The sequence below is a fragment of the Amphibalanus amphitrite genome, unplaced genomic scaffold, assembly GCF_019059575.1.
Source record: "Amphibalanus amphitrite isolate SeventyFive unplaced genomic scaffold, NRLGWU_Aamphi_draft 001286F_arrow, whole genome shotgun sequence".
NCBI lineage: Eukaryota > Metazoa > Arthropoda > Thecostraca > Balanomorpha > Balanidae > Amphibalanus > Amphibalanus amphitrite.
In genome coordinates this window covers 82379-103028 of record NW_024882779.1, presented here as the reverse complement: position 1 = coordinate 103028, position 20650 = coordinate 82379, and the positions used below count along the sequence as shown (strand labels likewise).

The 20650-nt window shown below is 47.0% G+C and overlaps 2 protein-coding genes across 2 annotated transcripts in view; both read left to right on the top strand.

Annotated features, from left to right (window-relative positions):
* LOC122371859 overlaps positions 1-3381 on the top strand; it is a 30628-nt gene extending 27247 nt beyond the window's left edge. The window contains exons 7-9 of the mRNA XM_043348606.1: positions 251-367; positions 765-1033; positions 1171-3381. Of these exons, the coding sequence (XP_043204541.1) occupies positions 251-367; positions 765-1033; positions 1171-1836 (1052 nt within the window). The 3' untranslated portion in view covers positions 1837-3381. The remainder of the gene's footprint in view (positions 1-250; positions 368-764; positions 1034-1170) is intronic.
* Positions 3382-10344: 6963 nt separating this feature from the next.
* Positions 10345-20650, top strand: part of LOC122371871 — a 32446-nt gene continuing 22140 nt past the window's right edge. The window contains exons 1-3 of the mRNA XM_043348621.1: positions 10345-10468; positions 10845-11043; positions 11170-11344. Coding sequence (XP_043204556.1) covers positions 10847-11043; positions 11170-11344 — 372 coding nt within the window. The 5' untranslated portion in view covers positions 10345-10468; positions 10845-10846. The remainder of the gene's footprint in view (positions 10469-10844; positions 11044-11169; positions 11345-20650) is intronic.

Genomic DNA, 20650 nt, shown 5'->3' with positions numbered 1-20650 from the left:
GTAACGAATCTCTGCCTCGTGTAATTGTGCCATTTGCCCTTTTTTGCCTGTGCTTATGCTCTTTTTTATTGCGTTTATGATCACTTTATCCTGTTTCTGTTACTGGCAGCTGAGACGCGCATATGCCCCTTATTGACCAGCGCATGTGTGTTGTATCGGGTTTTGTATCATTCGAAGCCGCAAGTATACCCCAGAGCCATTGCGTTTGAATCACAATCGCAGCAGTGAAATAATGCCATTTTCTCCGCAGGCTACGACCCCGAACCTGAAGAAGAGGTGATGAGCCTGGTCGATGCGGTGGCAGACACTGTCGAGGAGGAGGTCTGCTGGTGGCTGGACAACGGACGACAGGACAGCGGCAGTGCAGGTGGCGTATCACCCCATCGGGCCCAATGGGGGACGAGGTCGTGTCACGTCCTGCGGGGGTTCCGTTGGTTCATTTACAATTTAGCTTTTGAGCTGAGTGTGGATGTGGGGTCAGGGTTCATTGTGAATACGGTAAGAATTGGAGAATTTGACATCCACGGCTTGTTTTCTAATAGTTGTAATGTTTTCTCAAGTAGTTCATCCCCCGAAACTAAGTAGCTGCCGTCTCCAGCTTAGAAATCTGTCCACCAGATTCCCAAACCAAAGTACCTGGATCCCCGAGCATGTTTCATGGTTTTGGACTAGGAGTAGTTTGAATGTCAATTCACTTAGCTGGACTTTTCCAGTGCTCCCAAGTTCTCCTTCCACAACTTGATACGACTGCGACCCTTTCGCAGGTGTTCCTGCATGGACGCCTCCATACAGTCGCCCAGGTCCCTCCAGCTCGGAGCACCCGGATCTGGGGGCAGTCAGAGAGCTCACCGGCCTCATCAACAAGCTGACCGGCGAGAACGCGCCGCGCCTGCTGGAGAAGATGCGCCACGTCTCGGTACAAACCGAGTACGGACTGTACGCGCTCGTCGATGTTGTCTTCCGAGCTGTGCTGAAGATGCCGCGACTGATCGACATTTGCGCTGACGCATGCGCAGTGCTTGACAAACTCCAGGTAGGTTGTGGCATCCTTGGCTATTGACATGTAGACCGGTTTTCTTTTTCTTTCAAGATTTCTCTAGAGCCCGATCGACTGTTCACCCCCTGATTTCGCATCGGTTGACACCAACTCTCGCTCCAACTGCCCGTCAGGTGAAGTCAGATCGCAGAGACGGCACGGCCGTCAGCTTTGGCGACTTCATGCTGACCCGACTGTCACGTGGCCTCGCGCCCGTCAACCGGAACACACTCTCGCGGGAAGACCTGCTGCATCACCTGGAGACGGTGGAAGACCCCGCGGAGCGCCGACGCCAGCTGCGGGAGCTGACAGACTGCTGGCGACAGGCCGAGAGGCGGCGCTGCGTCTGCCTGCTGCTGCTGGCAGCGCTCATCCGCCGAAACCTGGTTCCAGTCCGGGCAGCAGGGAGCTGCTTTGGCGAGCTGGTGTACGAGCTGAGGCCCAAAGGTCACAGGCTTCGCAGTGTGAAGCTGTTCGATGACGACAACGGCCCGGGGATGGACGCTGTGAAAGAAGCTGCCGAGGAGATAATCGACTTTATCTCATCTGTCAAGAAGCAGCCTGCGCAGTGCAAAGCGTACTTACAAGAAGTTTACGACGGATTCGCGTTGGACGACTCAACAGAGGATGAGGATTCCCAGTCTTCTGACGAAGAACCTGAAGTCCGTGGCGCACCTGAGGCGAATGATGAAGCACGAAAGACGTCTCTCGGAAGTACGAAGGAGGATAGTGCACCTGCGGAAGGAGCTGACTTGAGTCACGAGGCTGAGGGGCAAACCGTGAGGCCGTTCAAGGGGTAGCGCTATCCGTGATAACGGCAGTGTGAACACACAGAAGTGCCTGAAATGTGCATCACTAAGAAAGTGAACACTTTGAGGATAGCGCGTTCCTTACACGCAAGAGATCTTAGTCTGCGGCAGATCCCAAGGCATCATTTGCTGTGAAGGTAAAGTACTGCTTTATGTGGTGTCAATTAATTTTTCTCAGATGAGCGTTGATATGCCGGCTTGTGATACAAGATATGAAACGTTGTACTATGTTAACCCTATTAGTGGCAGGCTCCTGGCTACCCCCTATTAGTGGCAGGGGGGGGGGCTGTTTACGACCCCCCCTTGATATCTCGAGATCTAACGGGCCGATTTTCAAAATTCAAACGGCATTCGATTTCGCTCAACGTGATCTACATTTCTAAAAAATAAAAATTAAAAAATGTCAATAGGGGGGTAGAGGGGGGTAAAAACGGGCAAATTGCAGATACATTTTAGACTGTTTATCACGGCCAGGTTTCTGAACCAATCTTAACGCAACTTTTGCCGATCGATAGAGAATGAACCAGGAATTCACATGGATCCTAAGAATATGCATTTTCAAAAATCATAGGCGGATACAGATCATTGAGATTGGGGGTGCACAAAAAGTATAGTAAATAAGGTTTTTGTTGGTACTGTTTCTAAAAAGGGTGGTAATGGTCTTGTTATGTTACAATTTTCTTATGAGAGAACGACTACAATTGTATTGGTTATGCATAGGCGGTGTCAGGGCACCTATGTTGGGAGGTAAAACATAACCCCCCTTTTTGGACGCCTGGATCCGCCTATTATGGCAAAAACGTGTCAAAAGAGGATGCACAATAACTGTATATGTTATCACATGATACCTTTCATTCACTGTTCGTAAAACTGGTGCAGCATCGTGATCTTCGCCCAAATGACTCGCTTCACGAATAGGACCCCCCAATTCCCAGTGCTCTGGAGCCGCCCCTGGTAAAGTTATGAACTTGAAATTTTCAGGGAATGTGCCCAATTTAGTTTTAAGAAAAGTCAGAAAATTTCAGCATCGTAGGTTCAGCGGTTTCGGAGATATTCCCGAAAAACCTGAGGGGTGGATAAAAACACCCCCCCCCCCCCTGCCACTAATAGGGTTAAGAGCTTATGCTCTCTGAACAAGAAAAGAGACAATGTTTCTTAGAAGTTGGATGCAGATGAAAGATTGAAACAGTCAAAGATGAGGAGTGATGCTGATGGGAGGGGTCGAGGACGAGGAGTTGTTGCGATGTGATGTTACCTGAAGAAGTCATGACTCGTGGAGGGTGGGAGAAATTCTTCTGACTTCAGCTTTTTATTTGCTCTGTTGGTGATGTGCTGTGATAATCGACACAAATGGTGTTAATTTGTGAGATTGTTTATCGTTGCGAATGACTTATCAAAGTGTGTGATAAATAGTACGATATATAAAGGAATTTCATCTGTATTACAGCACTATCTATGTGTAAATGCTTCTGGTTGTGTTGAGGGTTATGTTCGTTCTGTTGTGAGGGACGCCCAGTGATACATTTTCCAGACGACGACCGACGTTTTGATCAGATTACATTTACTGGAACCCACTGCATCGAACTACGATAGCTCGTTTTGTGATTCTTATTTATTACTCATCTTAGCCATGCATAGTCCTTCTTCAAATTGTCGGTTCACTGAGGGACGTCACCATTCGCATGTCACAGCCGGAGCGAAAATGTTGAATTTGATTTCATCCAATTCTTCTAAGCTTGATGGATAACGAAAAATTGCGTCTCTGGTACATACTCGTATTTATCTCTTGTAGGCACGTCTCTTGTATATTTACACACATATCAATTGTCATTTACCATATGTACGTCTATTGTATATTTACACACGCATTAAATGTCATTTACCTAATTGTCACCTAATTACATTTACATAAACCAATTCTCTCGCGTCCCAATCCCAGGTCCTTCAACACTGATCAGAGACCACCGTAGCCCCTGCCGACGGCACTGCGGTACACCACACCCGACCCTCGGTAACCCGCACCGAGAGCACCGCCCAAACCCAGTCCGGAGCCACCACCAAAGGTCACACCGCCACACTACCAGCTCCGTAGTCAGGACCGCCAGAGGCGCCCAGAGCAAGTGAGCCCAGCCCTGCGGCGAACCGCCCATAGCCGAGGGGCGTGGTCTGAGGATGGTGCGCCACGCCCTCGTAGGTCACCCTGGCGTTGTAGCCCGAGTTGCCGTCCACCCAGTAGGTGACGATCTGCCTCCGGCCGTCGGGAAGCAGCGTCGAGTACGAGCCCTCGGTGCGGTCACCGAGACGGTTCTCCTGTGAGTCGATGTCCACGCCTGAGAAGGTGTCCTTCACCGAATAGCGGGTGCTGTAGTTGGGTACCGAAAAGGAGCTGCCCTGACTGTAGGAGGCGCCCAAAGATGAGGAGGATCCACCAAGTCCTACCGCGCGACTTTGACCGAGCCCCACACCACGACTTCCGCCAATTCCTCCCACACGATTTCCACCAACTCCTCCCACACGAGATCCATCAGTTCCTACCGCGCGTCTTCCACCACTTTCTACCATACGAGTTCCACCAGTTCCTACCATACGTCTCCCATCAGTTCCTAGAGCACGACTTTTCCCAATTCCTCCCACACGAGTTCCACCAACTCCTCCCACACGAGTTCCACCAGTTCCTACCATACGTCTTCCATCAGTTCCTAGAGCACGACCTTTCCCAACTCCTACAGCACGATTTCCACCAGTTTCTACCACACGGCTTCCAACAAGTCCGACGGTACCACTAAGATTGGGTCGAGTTCCTCCGGCCTCCCTCCCGCCGACGACTTCAGAGCCTCCATGACCTCCAACAGGTGCTCCAACGGGTCCAGAGGCTTGGAAACCTCCCATCCGCCCTCTGGGGCTGGTATAATACGGAAGAGGAGCTGCCAATGCCACAGCGATTACGGTAGAAATAATGATTATCTGAAAACATCGGATATTCACATTGGTTTCACAGTTGGCGCTGCTTCATTTAAGCAAACATCGATACATACAAAAGCTACGGAGAAAGGAAGTCTGCAAAATATGACAATTTTGTCCAAGAATGAAATGCGTAGTTGCATTTAACCCGGCCGGGCCCGGGGGGTAATCCCAACCACCGCAGCCCGGGGGGGGGCGTTTTTCGCCCCCCCCCCCTGTCTAACTCCGTAAATAAGAGAGCTACGGAAACAAAAGTGATACCAAACGAAAGGTCCCTACGAGACGATTCTAATGCACCTAAAATTTTTGACCTCAGGTCAATTTTCAAGGTCAGAGGTCAAGGTCAAAGGCCAAAACCGGCACATGTGTAGTGATCTCAAAGTAAGCCTTCTAGAGGACGGCAGGCTGCATCAAACCGGCAAAATTGGGTGTCAAACGAAAGAAGAGAATCTGAGGATTCTGAAAATGTGCTCTAAATCAAAGGTCAAGGTCAAGGTCACGCTCAAAATTGACCTCAAACTTAGCACTTTTTCGCACATCTTGCGTGCTAATTTCCAAGATGTTTTGAAATGTTTTGAGGCTTATCAGTTCCCTATTTGTGGTTCATCTTACGATACAAGGCTGCTCAAAGGTCAAGGTCACAGAAGAGTATCCCTGCTAGAGGCTATTTCACTTATTAAGTTAGTAATAATAAATAAGACAATTTTGCCATCCGGAAGCTCTAAATGAAGGCTTAGAGGAAAATAGATGCCAGATTCGTGATCAGCGGGTACAAATCCATCATAAACGACCTTTCATGTGTCAAGGTCAACCAGAGGTCATTCGAGGTCACATGAGGTCAACATGAAACTTGACCTTATAATCATTCGACGCGGCTTGACAAGGCGAATGCGATGGTACCACTGCCGTAGCTCTAGGACCATTTTTGTCGAAGTTATTTGCGAAAAACTAAAACTGATATAAGAATAACCAGTAACCTCATAATATAAATCTGAAATAGGAGCCAAAAAGTTATATTTAAGATTATCGAATATTTCGCTCCTGGAGCTTCGTCAGCGATAATTACAGAAAAACATATACGTTTTAAACATGGAACAACAAAGAACACTGCAGAATAAATAGCAAACTCATGCTACACTTCGCAAGGGACCGACATTTTTGGCGAAGTTCGAATAGGTACAATATGAATGCATGTATATAGTGTACGTATTTACAATATACACGTATATAGGTACAATAAACAATAGCTTTACATATAGACATAATCGACTACATGTGCATACATTACACATAATATCATCAATTATTCAATTATTCACATGTGATTGTTATTATGTACACTTCACACTATATGTACCCAGAAAAGTTTGTGACGCATTTACATTTTGAATGATGTTCTCTTTATGATTATACAATATATACATATATATATTATACTACACATATATACAGAGGAAGTATTATACAGATATATACAGATGTTGCAATGTACAATGCTTACATATATTTACATATATCTATGAGTCATATATCATCTATGTACAAGTGTCACGTACAGTATACATATATATGTATGTCTAAGGCTGCAGCCGTGTCAGCGGCCACGAGGTAGTCTGGGTGTTAAGTGTAGGTCTCTGGTCTCTGATGTACATGGACTCTTTTATTTTTCTGTCGGGACCATCCTTGGCGCGAGCCAGAATGCTCAGTTTAAGGTTGTTGCATGTCAGAGGGGTGTGTAGGTGTTGGTTTTGATGAGAGCCAAACGGTGTGTCTATGCGTTTGTTGCGTGCGTCTCCAAGGTGTTCATTGAAACGTTTCCTTATCGAGCGTCTGCTTTCACCGATGTAAAAGGACTGGCCCTCGGGGCACAAAGAACAATCAATCCTGTAGATGGTGTTTTTGAAGTGGCACTTCCCTGCAAGCCCTGCACAGCATGTGTTGCAGCGCCTGCCTCCACCTGGGCAGGCAGGAGGACTGAAGGCTGATTTAATCAGCTTCTGGCCGACAGTCTCGCCGCCTTTCCAGGGCTTGCAGGGAAGTGCCACTTCAAAAACACCATCTACAGGATTGATTGTTCTTTGTGCCCCGAGGGCCAGTCCTTTTACATCGGTGAAAGCAGACGCTCGATAAGGAAACGTTTCAATGAACACCTTGGAGACGCACGCAACAAACGCATAGACACACCGTTTGGCTCTCATCAAAACCAACACCTACACACCCCTCTGACATGCAACAACCTTAAACTGAGCATTCTGGCTCGCGCCAAGGATGGTCCCGACAGAAAAATAAAAGAGTCCATGTACATCAGAGACCAGAGACCTACACTTAACACCCAGACTACCTCGTGGCCGCTGACACGGCTGCAGCCTTAGACATACATATATATGTATACTGTACGTGACACTTGTACATAGATGATATATGACTCATAGATATATGTAAATATATGTAAGCATTGTACATTGCAACATCTGTATATATCTGTATAATACTTCCTCTGTATATATGTGTAGTATAATATATATATGTATATATTGTATAATCATAAAGAGAACATCATTCAAAATGTAAATGCGTCACAAACTTTTCTGGGTACATATAGTGTGAAGTGTACATAATAACAATCACATGTGAATAATTGAATAATTGATGATATTATGTGTAATGTATGCACATGTAGTCGATTATGTCTATATGTAAAGCTATTGTTTATTGTACCTATATACGTGTATATTGTAAATACGTACACTATATACATGCATTCATATTGTACCTATTCGAACTTCGCCAAAAATGTCGGTCCCTTGCGAAGTGTAGCATGAGTTTGCTATTTATTCTGCAGTGTTCTTTGTTGTTCCATGTTTAAAACGTATATGTTTTTCTGTAATTATCGCTGACGAAGCTCCAGGAGCGAAATATTCGATAATCTTAAATATAACTTTTTGGCTCCTATTTCAGATTTATATTATGAGGTTACTGGTTATTCTTATATCAATTTTATTCATCATGAGCCTCAAGCAGAGTTTCAGCTTTCTAAGAAAAACTAAAACCACATTTCGGGGTCGTTGACCTGACCTCTGACCTCAGATCACCAAAACTATTTTTCTATTTTTCTCTAGGTCAAACGCTACACAGCCGTGCTCGTAATTTGTCTTTATCTCAAAAACTTTATTTTTAGCAGTTATTTGAAGTTTGCGTCTGTGACGCCGAAGTTTGCCGTGCAGGGGTCTAGAAAAATGGACCTTGTGACGTCATCAAGGGGGCTAGGTCCAAATTTTTTACTTCAGAAGATGTCAAATTGATGGGAGAAAAGGTACTGAAAGTTTCGCCTTCCTATCCCTAAGCGTTCGGGAGTTATCGCAAATATTCGCCAGGGGGGGGGGCGAAAAACGCCCGCGAGGGTTAAAGTCTTTTGCCTTGAAAACAATTTTTAGATTTAATTTGTGCTAACCGTCTTCCCTTGATCACATTTTGAAGGACAAAATCATATTTAAGGACGACTGAGCAGTGTGCAAAGCGAATTCAATACATCGCCGAAACTAAGCTTAAACATGAAACCAACATGCTTTACAACAAGATTACTTTACCTTCTGGCAATGTTTTCATACACTTCAAACAATAAAAAGTAAATCGCACTGCTATATAGCAAGGTCAATACGCTGCAGGCGCATTATTCTGTACATTCCGCTGTTGGCAGCCAAAACTCACCCACATGATGTTTCCTCTTCTAGTCCAGAAATGACAGTAAATCTCCAGATCGGTGCTCGCCTTATAAATCATGGGCTGATGTTGCCTAACGATTTTGTCCTTACCGAAATATCTCCCACGATAGTTTGGACCGGTCTGAAAACAGTGTTCTACCTACACAGAAAGAATACCAGGCAAGGCCGGTCAACGCAACTGGTCCAGTTTGCCCGGAACAAAAATGACCGGTCATGGAATGGTGTAAGCGGATGGACATGCGTTGGCGGTCGGCACTCAACACCTCTCGCACGATCGACACAATGTTTGCGCTAAATATTTCATAACTATCGTCACGAAGCTGAGATGACACCCCATTACCTTTTTCGTGAACCTTGAATATGCGTGGTTAAAGTGATGATCATCTATGTCTGTAGCAATGTCTTGGATCACGAGTGCGCTAGCCGTGTTTCCAAAACTTATGACATGTCATGATCAATTTTTTTCAGCCATAGCTTATGCTTCACCATATACAGATAGGCGGTGGTTTCTATCACTCAAGGGAGACTTTTAAGTCTCAACGGAAACTTTAGTCTTTAACCCCTTGATGTCAAAGTTGACACTGATGAGATTGATGTGAGGCGCAAGCTGAAGGATCGTACAGTTGCAGTTTGGCATTCCCGTGGTTCCGATTGAGTAGGCCACCACCATGGCGTAGTGAACACTCTCCATCATGCCCTCCCTCAGGTTCGGTGCACTGGCGGGCGGCCGCACGCTCCACGCTGCGACAGCCCCCCCCCCCCCCCCCCACCACCACCATCACACACACACACGCACACACACAAACACTTCAGCCCCCTTTCTCTCACCAAACAGTGGTTTTATACAAAGGTCTGTTTTATTCCGATTGCATTGAAATTGAGCATTTACACTTGAGCAGGTGAGGTTACTTCGAGCACTTCCTATAGACAAACGAAGCGTCACAGCGGACATCCATGTTTGTCATCTCAAATGTCCAAAATGTTCATTTTAACGGAATGTTATTTATGTATTAAAAGCTATATTATGTGCCTCCCGCGGGGCTAACATTATGTCATTCTTTATTGACCAATGATCACCCTGTAGTTATTTACTTTTATGTACCATGTGTCTCAAAATAAGGGTTTCAGTGACCACAGCAGTTGAGATGCAGTGTACACCCTCACCTTTGCCCCCTGCACTTATGTGGGACAGAGTGCACTCCTCGGTCCAAGACTGCCAGCTTTGTCACTCGGACAGTGACATCTGACACCTATCAGCCAAAGTGCCGGGGCGTGAGGTCTCAACTCTCTGAAGTTACCGTGAAAACTACTGGTCACCGTGATCCCTTTATTGAAACCGATCATATATCGACACGAGTGCACATATCTAAAGCATTATCTGCCACTGCACTTTATGCCATCAGTACGGTGAGCAAAGTATCTCGCCTGCCGTTTTATATTCAGTCACTCACCCTTGTCTTACTTAGAAAGATCTATCCGCGCCCCCGCTCCCCCGGTGGTGAGGTCAATTCCTCATCATTGGACTAACTTTCTCTCCAGGGTGACCGTTTGAGCAGCAGGGCTTCCATCGGGACGTCACCGTTCCACCCCCGTGGCCCGTGCCGCGGCGCACCATGTGGGTAGTCTGTGTATTCCGATACTCTATCTTATCATCCCATGTAGTGCTGCATTTTTCAGGCCGAAGGGGCTTGCTCTCAACTAAACACAAAGATAAGTGATCACCTGATGACGGTATTGTGCAACGCGATTGGTCTAATCGCTGCGGGGAGGGGACGGGTGGCGCCGTGGATGGGCGGATAAGGGTGGACCAGCGGTCTCGGGTCAGACAGTTGGGCGCGGCCGGCGGTGGAGCTGCGTTTTGGTGACGTGTGTCACCTAGACTGACCTGGACGACCCCATGGTGGCTACTTGACAGCAACATTTCCCGGATCAAGCAAACGGTGAGTCGTGAGATGTCATCAACAATTTTAATGTTTGTTGGATTTTGTGTAAGTACTGCATAAACTCTTATAACGGATGTTAAAAGTGACGATAGCTGTCGTAATTGATTTGGTCGAGGAATAGAAATCATGTCAGTCATGATTTGTGTTGTCTATTAATCCAGAAAGAGATAATGAAAACAGGTTGGATATGTAGTATGTTCGATACTCGATACCTATCGATCAATTTTGTTTCGATCAATCATGTTTCAGTCTTTGATGATAGATTAATGGGGCTAAGTGTATTCTAAAAAAAGCCGACATATACACGTCATGCGTGGCAAGATATGTCAATGATAATGTGGTAACTGACGTCATGAATCCTCATATATTACAGAGATGGTCAAATACCTGACGTCGTTTGCACAAAAGCACGGCCTGCTTCGTGAAGAATGTATCTCCAACTGCCCGTTGGTGATTGATGGCATTGACCTCATGGTATCACTTGAGGATAGGAATTATGATGAAACAGCAGGAGGAGGCATCTACCAAGATTATGCCAGGAACATAAAAACGTTCTTCTGCGATTTGCAAAGGTATGTTCGGCACGAGAAGACTGAAAAAAAAATGATGTCACCGTAAAGGATGTGGAAGCTCGGCAACGGCACCCAACGCGCGACGTTGGAGGTTGTTAAAACTTTGTGCCTTTTCCAATATTCCAGATCCGGAATTTCTCCTGTTGTGCTGCTTCATGACGAGCTACCCGTCAGACTGGGCATATCACGGGTGTCCGTGGAATTCGACTCGGAGTTCATACAGGACTCATACAAGGACCACGGCGTTCGACTTACTGAGGCTCTAACCAGTCAGCTGCTTTACAAGAACATATTTTTGCAGGTAAGTAATGTGGAACTTGTCCAGTAGGTACCTGAAAATAGGTACAGTTTTTTTTTACTCAAGATCTTACTCAATTTCCTTTTTTTCATTGTTGACTCAAATATCGTGTGTCTTAAATACAGATGAGTTTTACTGTTTTTCTGCGCGTTACTGATGGACCCCACTGACCCCCCCCCCCCACAGATTTCCATTAGAATATTGAGATACCTATACAAAACCAAACAAACCATGAGAAAGTATAAAATTTGAACAAGCTTTTGAAATTGAAACTGAATGCGCATTTTACGCGTCGGCCGATCCCCCGCTCCAGCCGGCGACATATAACTCTTTGCAGGCTTCTAACCAGTTGTGCATGGATCCCAGAAAATGAGTCTGGGATTTATTCCCAGAACTCCTGATCTCGGATCCGATGGGATCATAGACCCAGCTTTTTAGTTTACTAAGAGATCCACTTGTATCACAGGTCCGAGCCAAATTTTTTCATTGAGACCCAGTAAGATAATAGATCTTATCATCTTCACTAATTTTTGTCAACACAAAAATCTCAAAAATTCACTTTTTCAACTCACAAACGCTCTGTTTTTTTTTTATTGATTTATATGATTGCACGCCATAACTCACAGTTCTGGTTCTGACTTCTGTGTCATTTCTGCCATAGAAACGCCTGAAAAAATAGTTTCAAATGTTGTGCATGGTGGGATCCACTCAGGTCATAGATCCATGTTCTTAGTTTATCGTCAAATCCTATAAGATCATAGATCCAGGATAAATGTTTAATTGCGGATCCGGTGAGATTATAGTTAGATCCTGACTTGCAGTTTGTTTCGAGATCCACTGAGATCAACCCATCACTCGGATCCATGCACATGTCTGCTTTTAACCGCCATATTTATTGTTAATTAAGCATAGATTCGCCATACATAGGTACTCAAATATTTTCTTTGTCGTAAAATGAACGAAGTAGGAGAGTCGGCCAGTAGCTTTTTAAGTTATCGGCGTATAGACGTAAACAAGTCACTAATGTGGCAAATTTGACGACGATTGACCTCATTTGACCTTGGAGATATTGACCTAGGGTCATGTTATTCCCAGACAATGAAGTTGGCAGACACGTTCACTTACCACCCAAATTTCACATTTCTAGCTTTTATAGGACCTGAGATATGTTTATATGACCCCCCCCCCCCCTTCCTGAGTACTCGTAACCCTTCCACTGCGTGTGTTAATACATATCCTTCCAGGCGGTTGGGGGCATTTTTACCCCCCCCCCCCCTAATTTATTTTTCGATATATCTATTTATTTATTTATTTAGGCTCGTTACAACATCCACGTAGTGGCTTTTACGTTGTAGTGTCAGTATACATGAAAATCATCTCACATCTCGGGCATAGATAAAAAGACAAAAAGAAAAGTAAAATACAAGAACACGATAAGAATATTAAAATACCACGATAACAGCATCTATAAAATGTTGAGGTAAGCTAAATCACCATCCAATAGGTACATGAAATATATGTAAAAGATGACAGTAAATGGAGCGGTACTAAACGACCTAAAAGGCGAACGAACAATGACACCTAAGATATAAACATTGCACAAACTATCACACTAACGCATTCTCTCTGATATTCTTCCTGCACTGCCTAACGGTCGGCGCCTCCCGGACAGCTGGTGGCGCTCCATTCCAGCTAGCCACGGCGCGGTAGGTAAAGAAGCGCCGGGCACGTTCAGTGCGCACCTTGGGTAGCTGGAGCTGCCCAGCTTCAACGGCCCGGGTGCTGCGTGCTGATATGTCTGCGCGGGACTCGACAAGAGTTTTTAGATTTGCGGAATAAGTTCCGTCTTTTAGAATCTTATGAATCGTGAGAATATCCTTTTCCACAATAAGTTTGTCTAAATTTTGCCAATTAAGCTCAGCGAACAACGGTGTGACGTGCACGTTGCGCCGTGATGAGGTAGTGATTTGGGCAGCATGATTCAGCACCTTCTGGACTCGTTTCCGCTGGACATCCCTGCACCCACCCCAAACAGTAAGGCAATACGCTATATGTGGGAAGACCAGAGCCTCAACAATGAACTTTTTTACTGCGGTGGGTAAAGAATGGGAAAATTTCGCCAGCCCTGCCAAAGTTGCGTATGATCTCCGGATCACCATCGAGACATGGTCCTCCCACTTCAGCTCGGGGTCCAATGTGACGCCTAACACTTTCATCTTGATTGCTGGCCGCACCTGCGCACCAGCAAAGTTCACCATAATGTCGCCACCAATGCCTTGTTTTGGCATGCCAAAAAGTATCATTTCGGTTTTAGCCGGATTAATTTTAAGTCCGTTTTGGTCATACCAGTTCTGAACGATGGAGAGCATATCCTCCACTTTGTGTTTATGACTATTCATATCGTTTTTGTTGAAACTGTTGAGAAATTGCGAGTCATCGGCATACATTACAATTTTATCGCAAACGACATGGGAAGCGACATCATTAGTGAATAACGAGAACAAGATTGCTCCCAAAGTGCTCCCCTGTACCACGCCATGGGTGACAGGAAGGAGGTGTGACCCCCCTTTTACTATCTGACGCCTACCGTCAAGCCAGTCGGAAAACCAGTGCCCATCCACACCGTGCCAACCTAGTTTATCCATGAGTCTGCCATGCTCGACGCTGTCAAAGGCTTTGGAGATATCGGCCGCAATATTTGACACCACTTTCCCCTTGTCAGTTTCCGATATTATGAATTGGACAGCGTCGAGCATAGCAGACTCCGTGGAGTGACCCCTACGGAAGCCATGTTGCTCCGGACAAATAACATTATGCAATGTAAGATATTCCACCAGTTGATTACATACCACCCGCTCCGCCAGTTTGGACACCGTTGGCAGAACCGACACGGGGCGAAAACAGTTAACATCAGTCGTATCACCTGATTTGAATAGGGGTGTCACTATGGCCAGCTTCCACTCATCCGGCAATGTTCCTGTTCGGATGGATGCAATGATGCATTCACTATACGTAAAAGGTGAGGTCCGATAACTGGAAACGTTTGTTTCAGCATGGCCACTGTGATGCCATCGGCACCACTGGATTTTGAATTGTTCATCTGTGCAAGTGCAGACGACAGTTCGGACAGAGTAGTTGGGTGCACGCGAAATGCGCCACTAATGACACGCGGCGGCCGCGGCGTCAACCGCTGCCCCTCCGCAGCAACCGTCTCCAGCGATGAGGCAGAACCGCTGCGCCAATCCTCTTGGTTTTCTGCTTTTTCACGGGACACAGCCAGAGCGTGTCCCTATCCATAGGCGTAGGAACGTTTTCGAAAGTGGGGGGGGGGGGGGGCAGGCTCCCAGAGGTCTAAAACCTAACCTACCCCCAAAATCCAATTTCTCCTCGGATTTCGGCCACTTTGTTTTCGCAAACATGCTCAGAGGTAAAAAAAAAATATAGACAAAAACAAAAACAAAATTGGTTAAATTTCAGGGAGACTCCCGTCCATAAACTCAAACTGATGGACGCGTTCCCCTGTCCTCCGCAGCCGTTGGCACCCATGCAAATTCCAGAGGCATCCAAGAACTTTTTCATTACGAGCAAGCGTGAAACGTGCAAAGCGAGTCTTTTCAATATACCTAAAAAAATCAGCAGGAACGGCCCAGCTAGGCTCAGCCAGGCCTGTAACGTTTTTAACCCGCGCACCGACGGGGGTCTGCGCCAACTTCGCACCGACGGGGGGGGGGGGCGGATGACCGCCCCCCCCCCCTGAGATCTCGAGAACGAAGCAAGATAGCGACAAGCGGTAAACGGCATCGGATACGCACGGCCAAGATCTACAATTTTTACTAAGGTCATTTTCAGGTCAGGTCAAAGATGACGTCACAGGGGTGGAAAAAATCAAAATGGCGGCGCTAGATATGGAGAGAGTTTTTCTCGAATAACTTTCGAATTAGTCAAGATAGGAACAAACTAAGGGCATCATCGTGATCCTCTCGTCAATCCGCATCGAATGATATATATGTTGACCTCGAAAGGTCAAGGTCAAAGGTTGACCTCAGGTCACGTGACCTCGAGGTCATCATGTACATCATTCGATGCGTCTTGACGAGCTGAACACAATGAGACCATCCACGCGTCTGTATCTTGTTCCTGTACGGAGTTATTGGCCAAAAACCTTTGGTGACCTTTGATGACGTCACATGACCTCACAGCTGCCCAACAGCAAAACAGACCTCAAGGTAGTGAAGGTTGATCGTATATGAAGTCATGTATGGTATATGGGGCCATTCCGACCCGTTTTAGTGGTAAAAACAGGGAGTTGATTTTTCCCCCATTGACTTATAATGGGGAGGTCGCGAAATTGACCTGACCTTAGGTCACCGATATCAAAATTCCGAGATATACAAATTGTAGCTACTAATGACCTTACTTACCAAGTAGATGCTTACCAAGTAGATCTGTAAGAGGCAAAGGGAGCAGGATGCTCATAGGATGCTGCCTCTCTCCGTATTCTTCTTGATGTGTTTGTCGTACTTGTTCTTGAAAATGTTAACATTCTTGCTCGTTACAACTTCTTCAGGCAACTTATTCCACTGTTCAATAATTCTTGATGAAAAGAACATATTACGTTTAAATGTGCGATGCCTCGGCTTCCGGAGTTTCAGAGTGTGCCCTCGTGTCCTTTCCCTGTGGCCGTCTGTTTCAAGTTTCAGGAAATCTTCTCCTGCACTGACCATATCAAATCCATGTATCAATTTAAATACTTCTACCATGTCTCCTCTTTGTCTCCTCTCTTCCAGAGTTGTCATGTTCAGTTCCGCCAGACGGACTTCGTATGGTTTGGCAGCTAGTCCAGGTATAAGTTTCGTGGCTCTCCTTTGAACTTTCTCCAACTTGTTAATATCCTTCTGGAGGTAAGGTGACCACGCCTGAATGGCATGCTCCATTCGAGGTCGTACAAGGGCCTTGTAGATGGGCAGGAACATTTCCTTGTCCATACATGTAAAGGTTTTTCTTATCCTTCCCAGCATGGAGGTCGCTGCTGCCGCGGCCCTGGACACTTGCTCGGATGCTTTGAGATCAGGAGTAACAATCACCCCCCAGATCCTTTTCTTTGTCAGTCTCCATTAAAGTCGTTCCTCTTAGAGAGTAGTTATAGCCAGGATTCTTGGGACCAAAATGCATCACCTTGCATTTGTCCTTGTTGAAATCCAGTAACCATATTTGACTCCACACTTCCAGTTTGCAAATGTCCTCTTGCAGAATGACTCCATCTCTGGGGCCTCCAATCCTTCTGTAGATTTTTGCGTCATCTGCAAAGAGTTTCCCTGGAGAGTCCAAATTCTTCATGAGGTCATCTATATATATCAGAAAGAGGGTCGTTCTTAAAACACTACCCTGGGGTACTCCGCTCCTGACAGCTCTCCACCCCGAGCAGCAGCCCTTCACCACAACCCTCTGCTCACGTCCTCTCAGAAAGCCAGTGATCCATTTTGCTACCAGACCATCTATGCCCATTCCTTGTATCTTAACAATTAGATGCTCATGAGGAACCGTATCAAAGGCCTTGCGGCAGTCCAGGTAAAGGGCATCTACACTCTCTCCTTCATCCAGAGCATTTTCAAGGTCAAAGAAGTACTCCAATAGCTGTGTGAGGCAAGACATTTTTGAGCGGAAGCCATGCTGATACTTGCTCAATAAATTGTTTGTCTCCAAGTGTTCAACCACCCTCTTTCTTATCAGTTTCTCAAGAGTCTTACATGCGACAGATGTCAAACTGACTGGGCGGTAGTTCAAGGGATCAGTCCGCTTTCCTTTCTTGAAAATGGGCGTTACGTTTGCTTGTTTCCAGTCTCTTGGCAGCTCCCCAGACTCTAATGACTTGGTAAAGATGTAGTGTAGAGGCTTTGAAAGGCTGAGTGCACACTCTTTGAGCATGATGGGATGTACACCATCTGGTCCTGGTGCTGATGGTGTCTTAAGTCCTTGTAACACAGCAGCTACCTCTTCCAAGTCTATATCACATGTCTCGAGTTTGGGTCCAGTAAAATGAGTCACTGTTGGTGGCGCTATTCCCTCTGTATCGGTAAACACTTCCTGGAACTTCTGGTTCACTACATCACACGTGTCTTCTAATGATGTTGTTAAACTCCCATCTTCCTTGGTCACCGCCAGAACTTCTTCCTTGAGCGATGTCTTGCTCCTGGCGTAAGCAAAGAAAGCTCTGGGATCAGACTTGATCTCATGAGCTAGTTTGTGCTCAAAGTTGTGTTTGGCCTCCCTCACCATCTTGGTGGTTTCATTGCGTATTTTGGTGTATATTTCTATATACACTAATAATATCCTGCGACTTTCAAAGGCCTCCGACATCTACTGTAGCTCTGGCACGGTGACAAAGTTACAAAAAAGTGACTTGAGGTTGGGTCATTCAAAGTGACCTGGTGACCTGGCCTTAAAAGGTAGGAGGTTCAAACTTGCACACCATGTGTAAAATTGATGAGGTTATAGTCATACCAAATTTCACGGCGCTACGCGCCGCGGTTTTTCCGCTATTCGCGAAAAACCTCAGGGGGGCGGATATCCGCCCCCCCCCCCCGTCGGTGCGAGGGTTAAGAGGTTTTATATCAGCGACCACTGCAACTGGGCCGATTGACTTTCAGAGGCCGCCGGCCGGTGTGGGACTTTTAGAGGCCGGTCTGGGCCCTCAGAGGCCAGTTTAACCCTCGCCGGCCCGGACCTATAGGTTTTCTACATACGCGCCGGCCGAGGGGGCGGGGGGCGGGCACGACCCCCTCGCTATTTCGCCCCAGGTGGAGCTAGCGCGTCGCGGAAAAAAACGAGCGTGTGCGCCGTTACGAGACGCAGAGATCGATTCTCGATTTTAAGGTCCTAGGTCAACCGGTGACCTCTTAGGTCAGGTCAAGTGTCTCAATGCACGGTTCCGTTTTTGGTGAATAACTTCGCAAAAAACGGCCGCAGTGCCGCGATTTTGGCAGCATCGTGTTCGCCTCGCTCAGGCGCGTCGAATGATATATTTTTTGTTTGGGTCAGGTCAACTTAGGGTGTTGATCTCAGGTCAAGGTCAGGTCAGCACCCCCAGGTCACGAAGTTGGTCGAAAGAGGTCATGTCGCATATCATTCGATTCGGCAGGTCTTTCTGAGTCCATTGGTGGCTTTCCCGACTCGCTAGCTCAATTTGATCGGTAGATAACGTCATAAATGACGTCGCGCAAGGTCAACATTGCAAAAGTGACGCATCGAACATTGCAAGGAGTGCATGAAATCACGATTCGGTGTGCTTGAGATAGTTGGAGATCGTTTCCGGCGCCAGAAAAAGTTTTCAGTTTATCTCCATTGACTTATACCTAATGGTGAGGTCACGGAAATGACCTGACCTCATATGACCTTTAGGAAAAATCCGAGATGTGCAAGTTGTGAGACTCCTAATGGATATTAGGTCCTGCAAGGTTCATTTCCCTGTGAAATCTCCTCTTGCAGTGAGGGCGTTGCGAAGTTGCGACATCTGAAGACCGTGCAGAGGTTCACTTATGACCTCATAGGTCAGTGACCTGATCTGATCCGAAAATGCGGTTGGTGTCACCTCTGAGGGCCCATGCTGGCCCAGCATGGGCCCTCAGAGGTCAATGTGGGACCCTAAAATACCGGCATGGGCCGGTGTTGGACCCCAGAGACCAGCAGAAGGCCCTCAAAAACCAAGATGGGCCTCAGAGGCCGGTATCAGGTCTTCAGAATCCCGTGCAAGGCCCTCATAGGCTAGTGTGGTTCCTTACAGGCCAGCATGGGCCCTTAGAGGTCAGTGTGGGGCCCTAAAAGACCGTCATGGGCTAGCGTTGGACCTCTAAGGCCAAGATGGACCCTCAGAGGCCGATTTGGACCCTTACAGGCCGGCATCGGGTCTTCAGAATTCAGTGCGGGGCCCTCAGAGGCACCTAAAGGTTAATCTTGGGGCCCCAGAGACAGAAATGAGGCCACCAGAGGCCGGTGTGAGGCCCTCAGACGCCGGCTGGGCCCTTGAGGCCGGTTAGGGGCCCTCAAATGCTAGTGGAGGGCCCTAAGAGGTCAATGTGGGCGCTTGACCGCCACTGAAGGGCCCTCCGAGATCAGTGTAGGACCCTCAAAGACTGGTTTGGGAGCTGTTTATAGCTGGCGTGGAATTCTTGAGCCTCCTGACAATCGAATAAGGGCCAGAGCCCCATACGCCCATGGGGGCCCATTGGTTGTTTGGGGGGGGGGGCAAATGATATGATGGCCCCCTGATTAGCCTTTGGAGGGGGAAGGGCATGGCCCTGATTCCCCTTCTGCGACCGCCACTGTACTGAAAGTGGAAGGGGGAGGGGCAGATACAGACATTGCTGGCCCCCAGCCTGTTTGAACCGAGGCGGGGGCACGGTCACCCTGGCCCCCAGCTAGTACCTACGCTAGGGTGTGTCATTTTGGGCACTTTTTTCGCAAAACATGGTGCTCCACTGATTTTATCGTGCCCCAGACACGTAGAAACCGTGTGACATTTTTTATTTCCCCCAAATATTAACACCCATGCGGCGCCGACCGACGACACTTTGGCCTATCTCTCAGCATTAGCGACCTCAGCGCCCCTAGCCAGACTTGTGATCAGCTCAGTTGAGCCGGCTGAAAAATCAGCTCAGCTCATGAGCCGGCTCAACATTTTGCCAAATTGTTGAGCTGTGAGCTGAGCCGGCTCAGTAATGCATTGAGCTGAGCTGCTGTCTGAGCTGAGCTGAATGAGCTTGAGCTGAGCTGAGCTGAATGAGCTTGAGCTGAGCTGAGCTGAGCTGAGCTGATTGAGCTGAGCTGAGCTGAGCTGAGCTGATTGAGCTGAGCTGAGCTGATTGAGCTGAGCTGAGCTGATTGAGCTGAGCTGAGCTGAGCTGAGCGAGCTGAGCTGAGCTGAGCGAGCTGAGCTGAGCGAGCTGAGCTGAGCTCAATTGAGCTGAGCTGATTTAGCTGAGCTGAGCTGATCCAGTTCTAGTAGGTACACTGGAAGATGATGAGAACGGATAAAAATATAAAACCGAATGCAATGTGCATTGAATATTGATACACTATAAACACTAGAAACATGATAAACTGGAAATAATATTATATACAAACCAAAGACGTCACTAGGTGAAAGGCCATGTAGTTCGACACCGCAAACTGAAGCGATCGGTCGGGAAATCGCTACATTCCTCTATTGCACCCCGTTCGCACCGTTGTAAGCCGTTCGGTTGGTATCCTTATCCACTGCGGCGTGATGTCCCGACCTGTGTCCCGATGATTCGATGTCCATGACCAATCAGC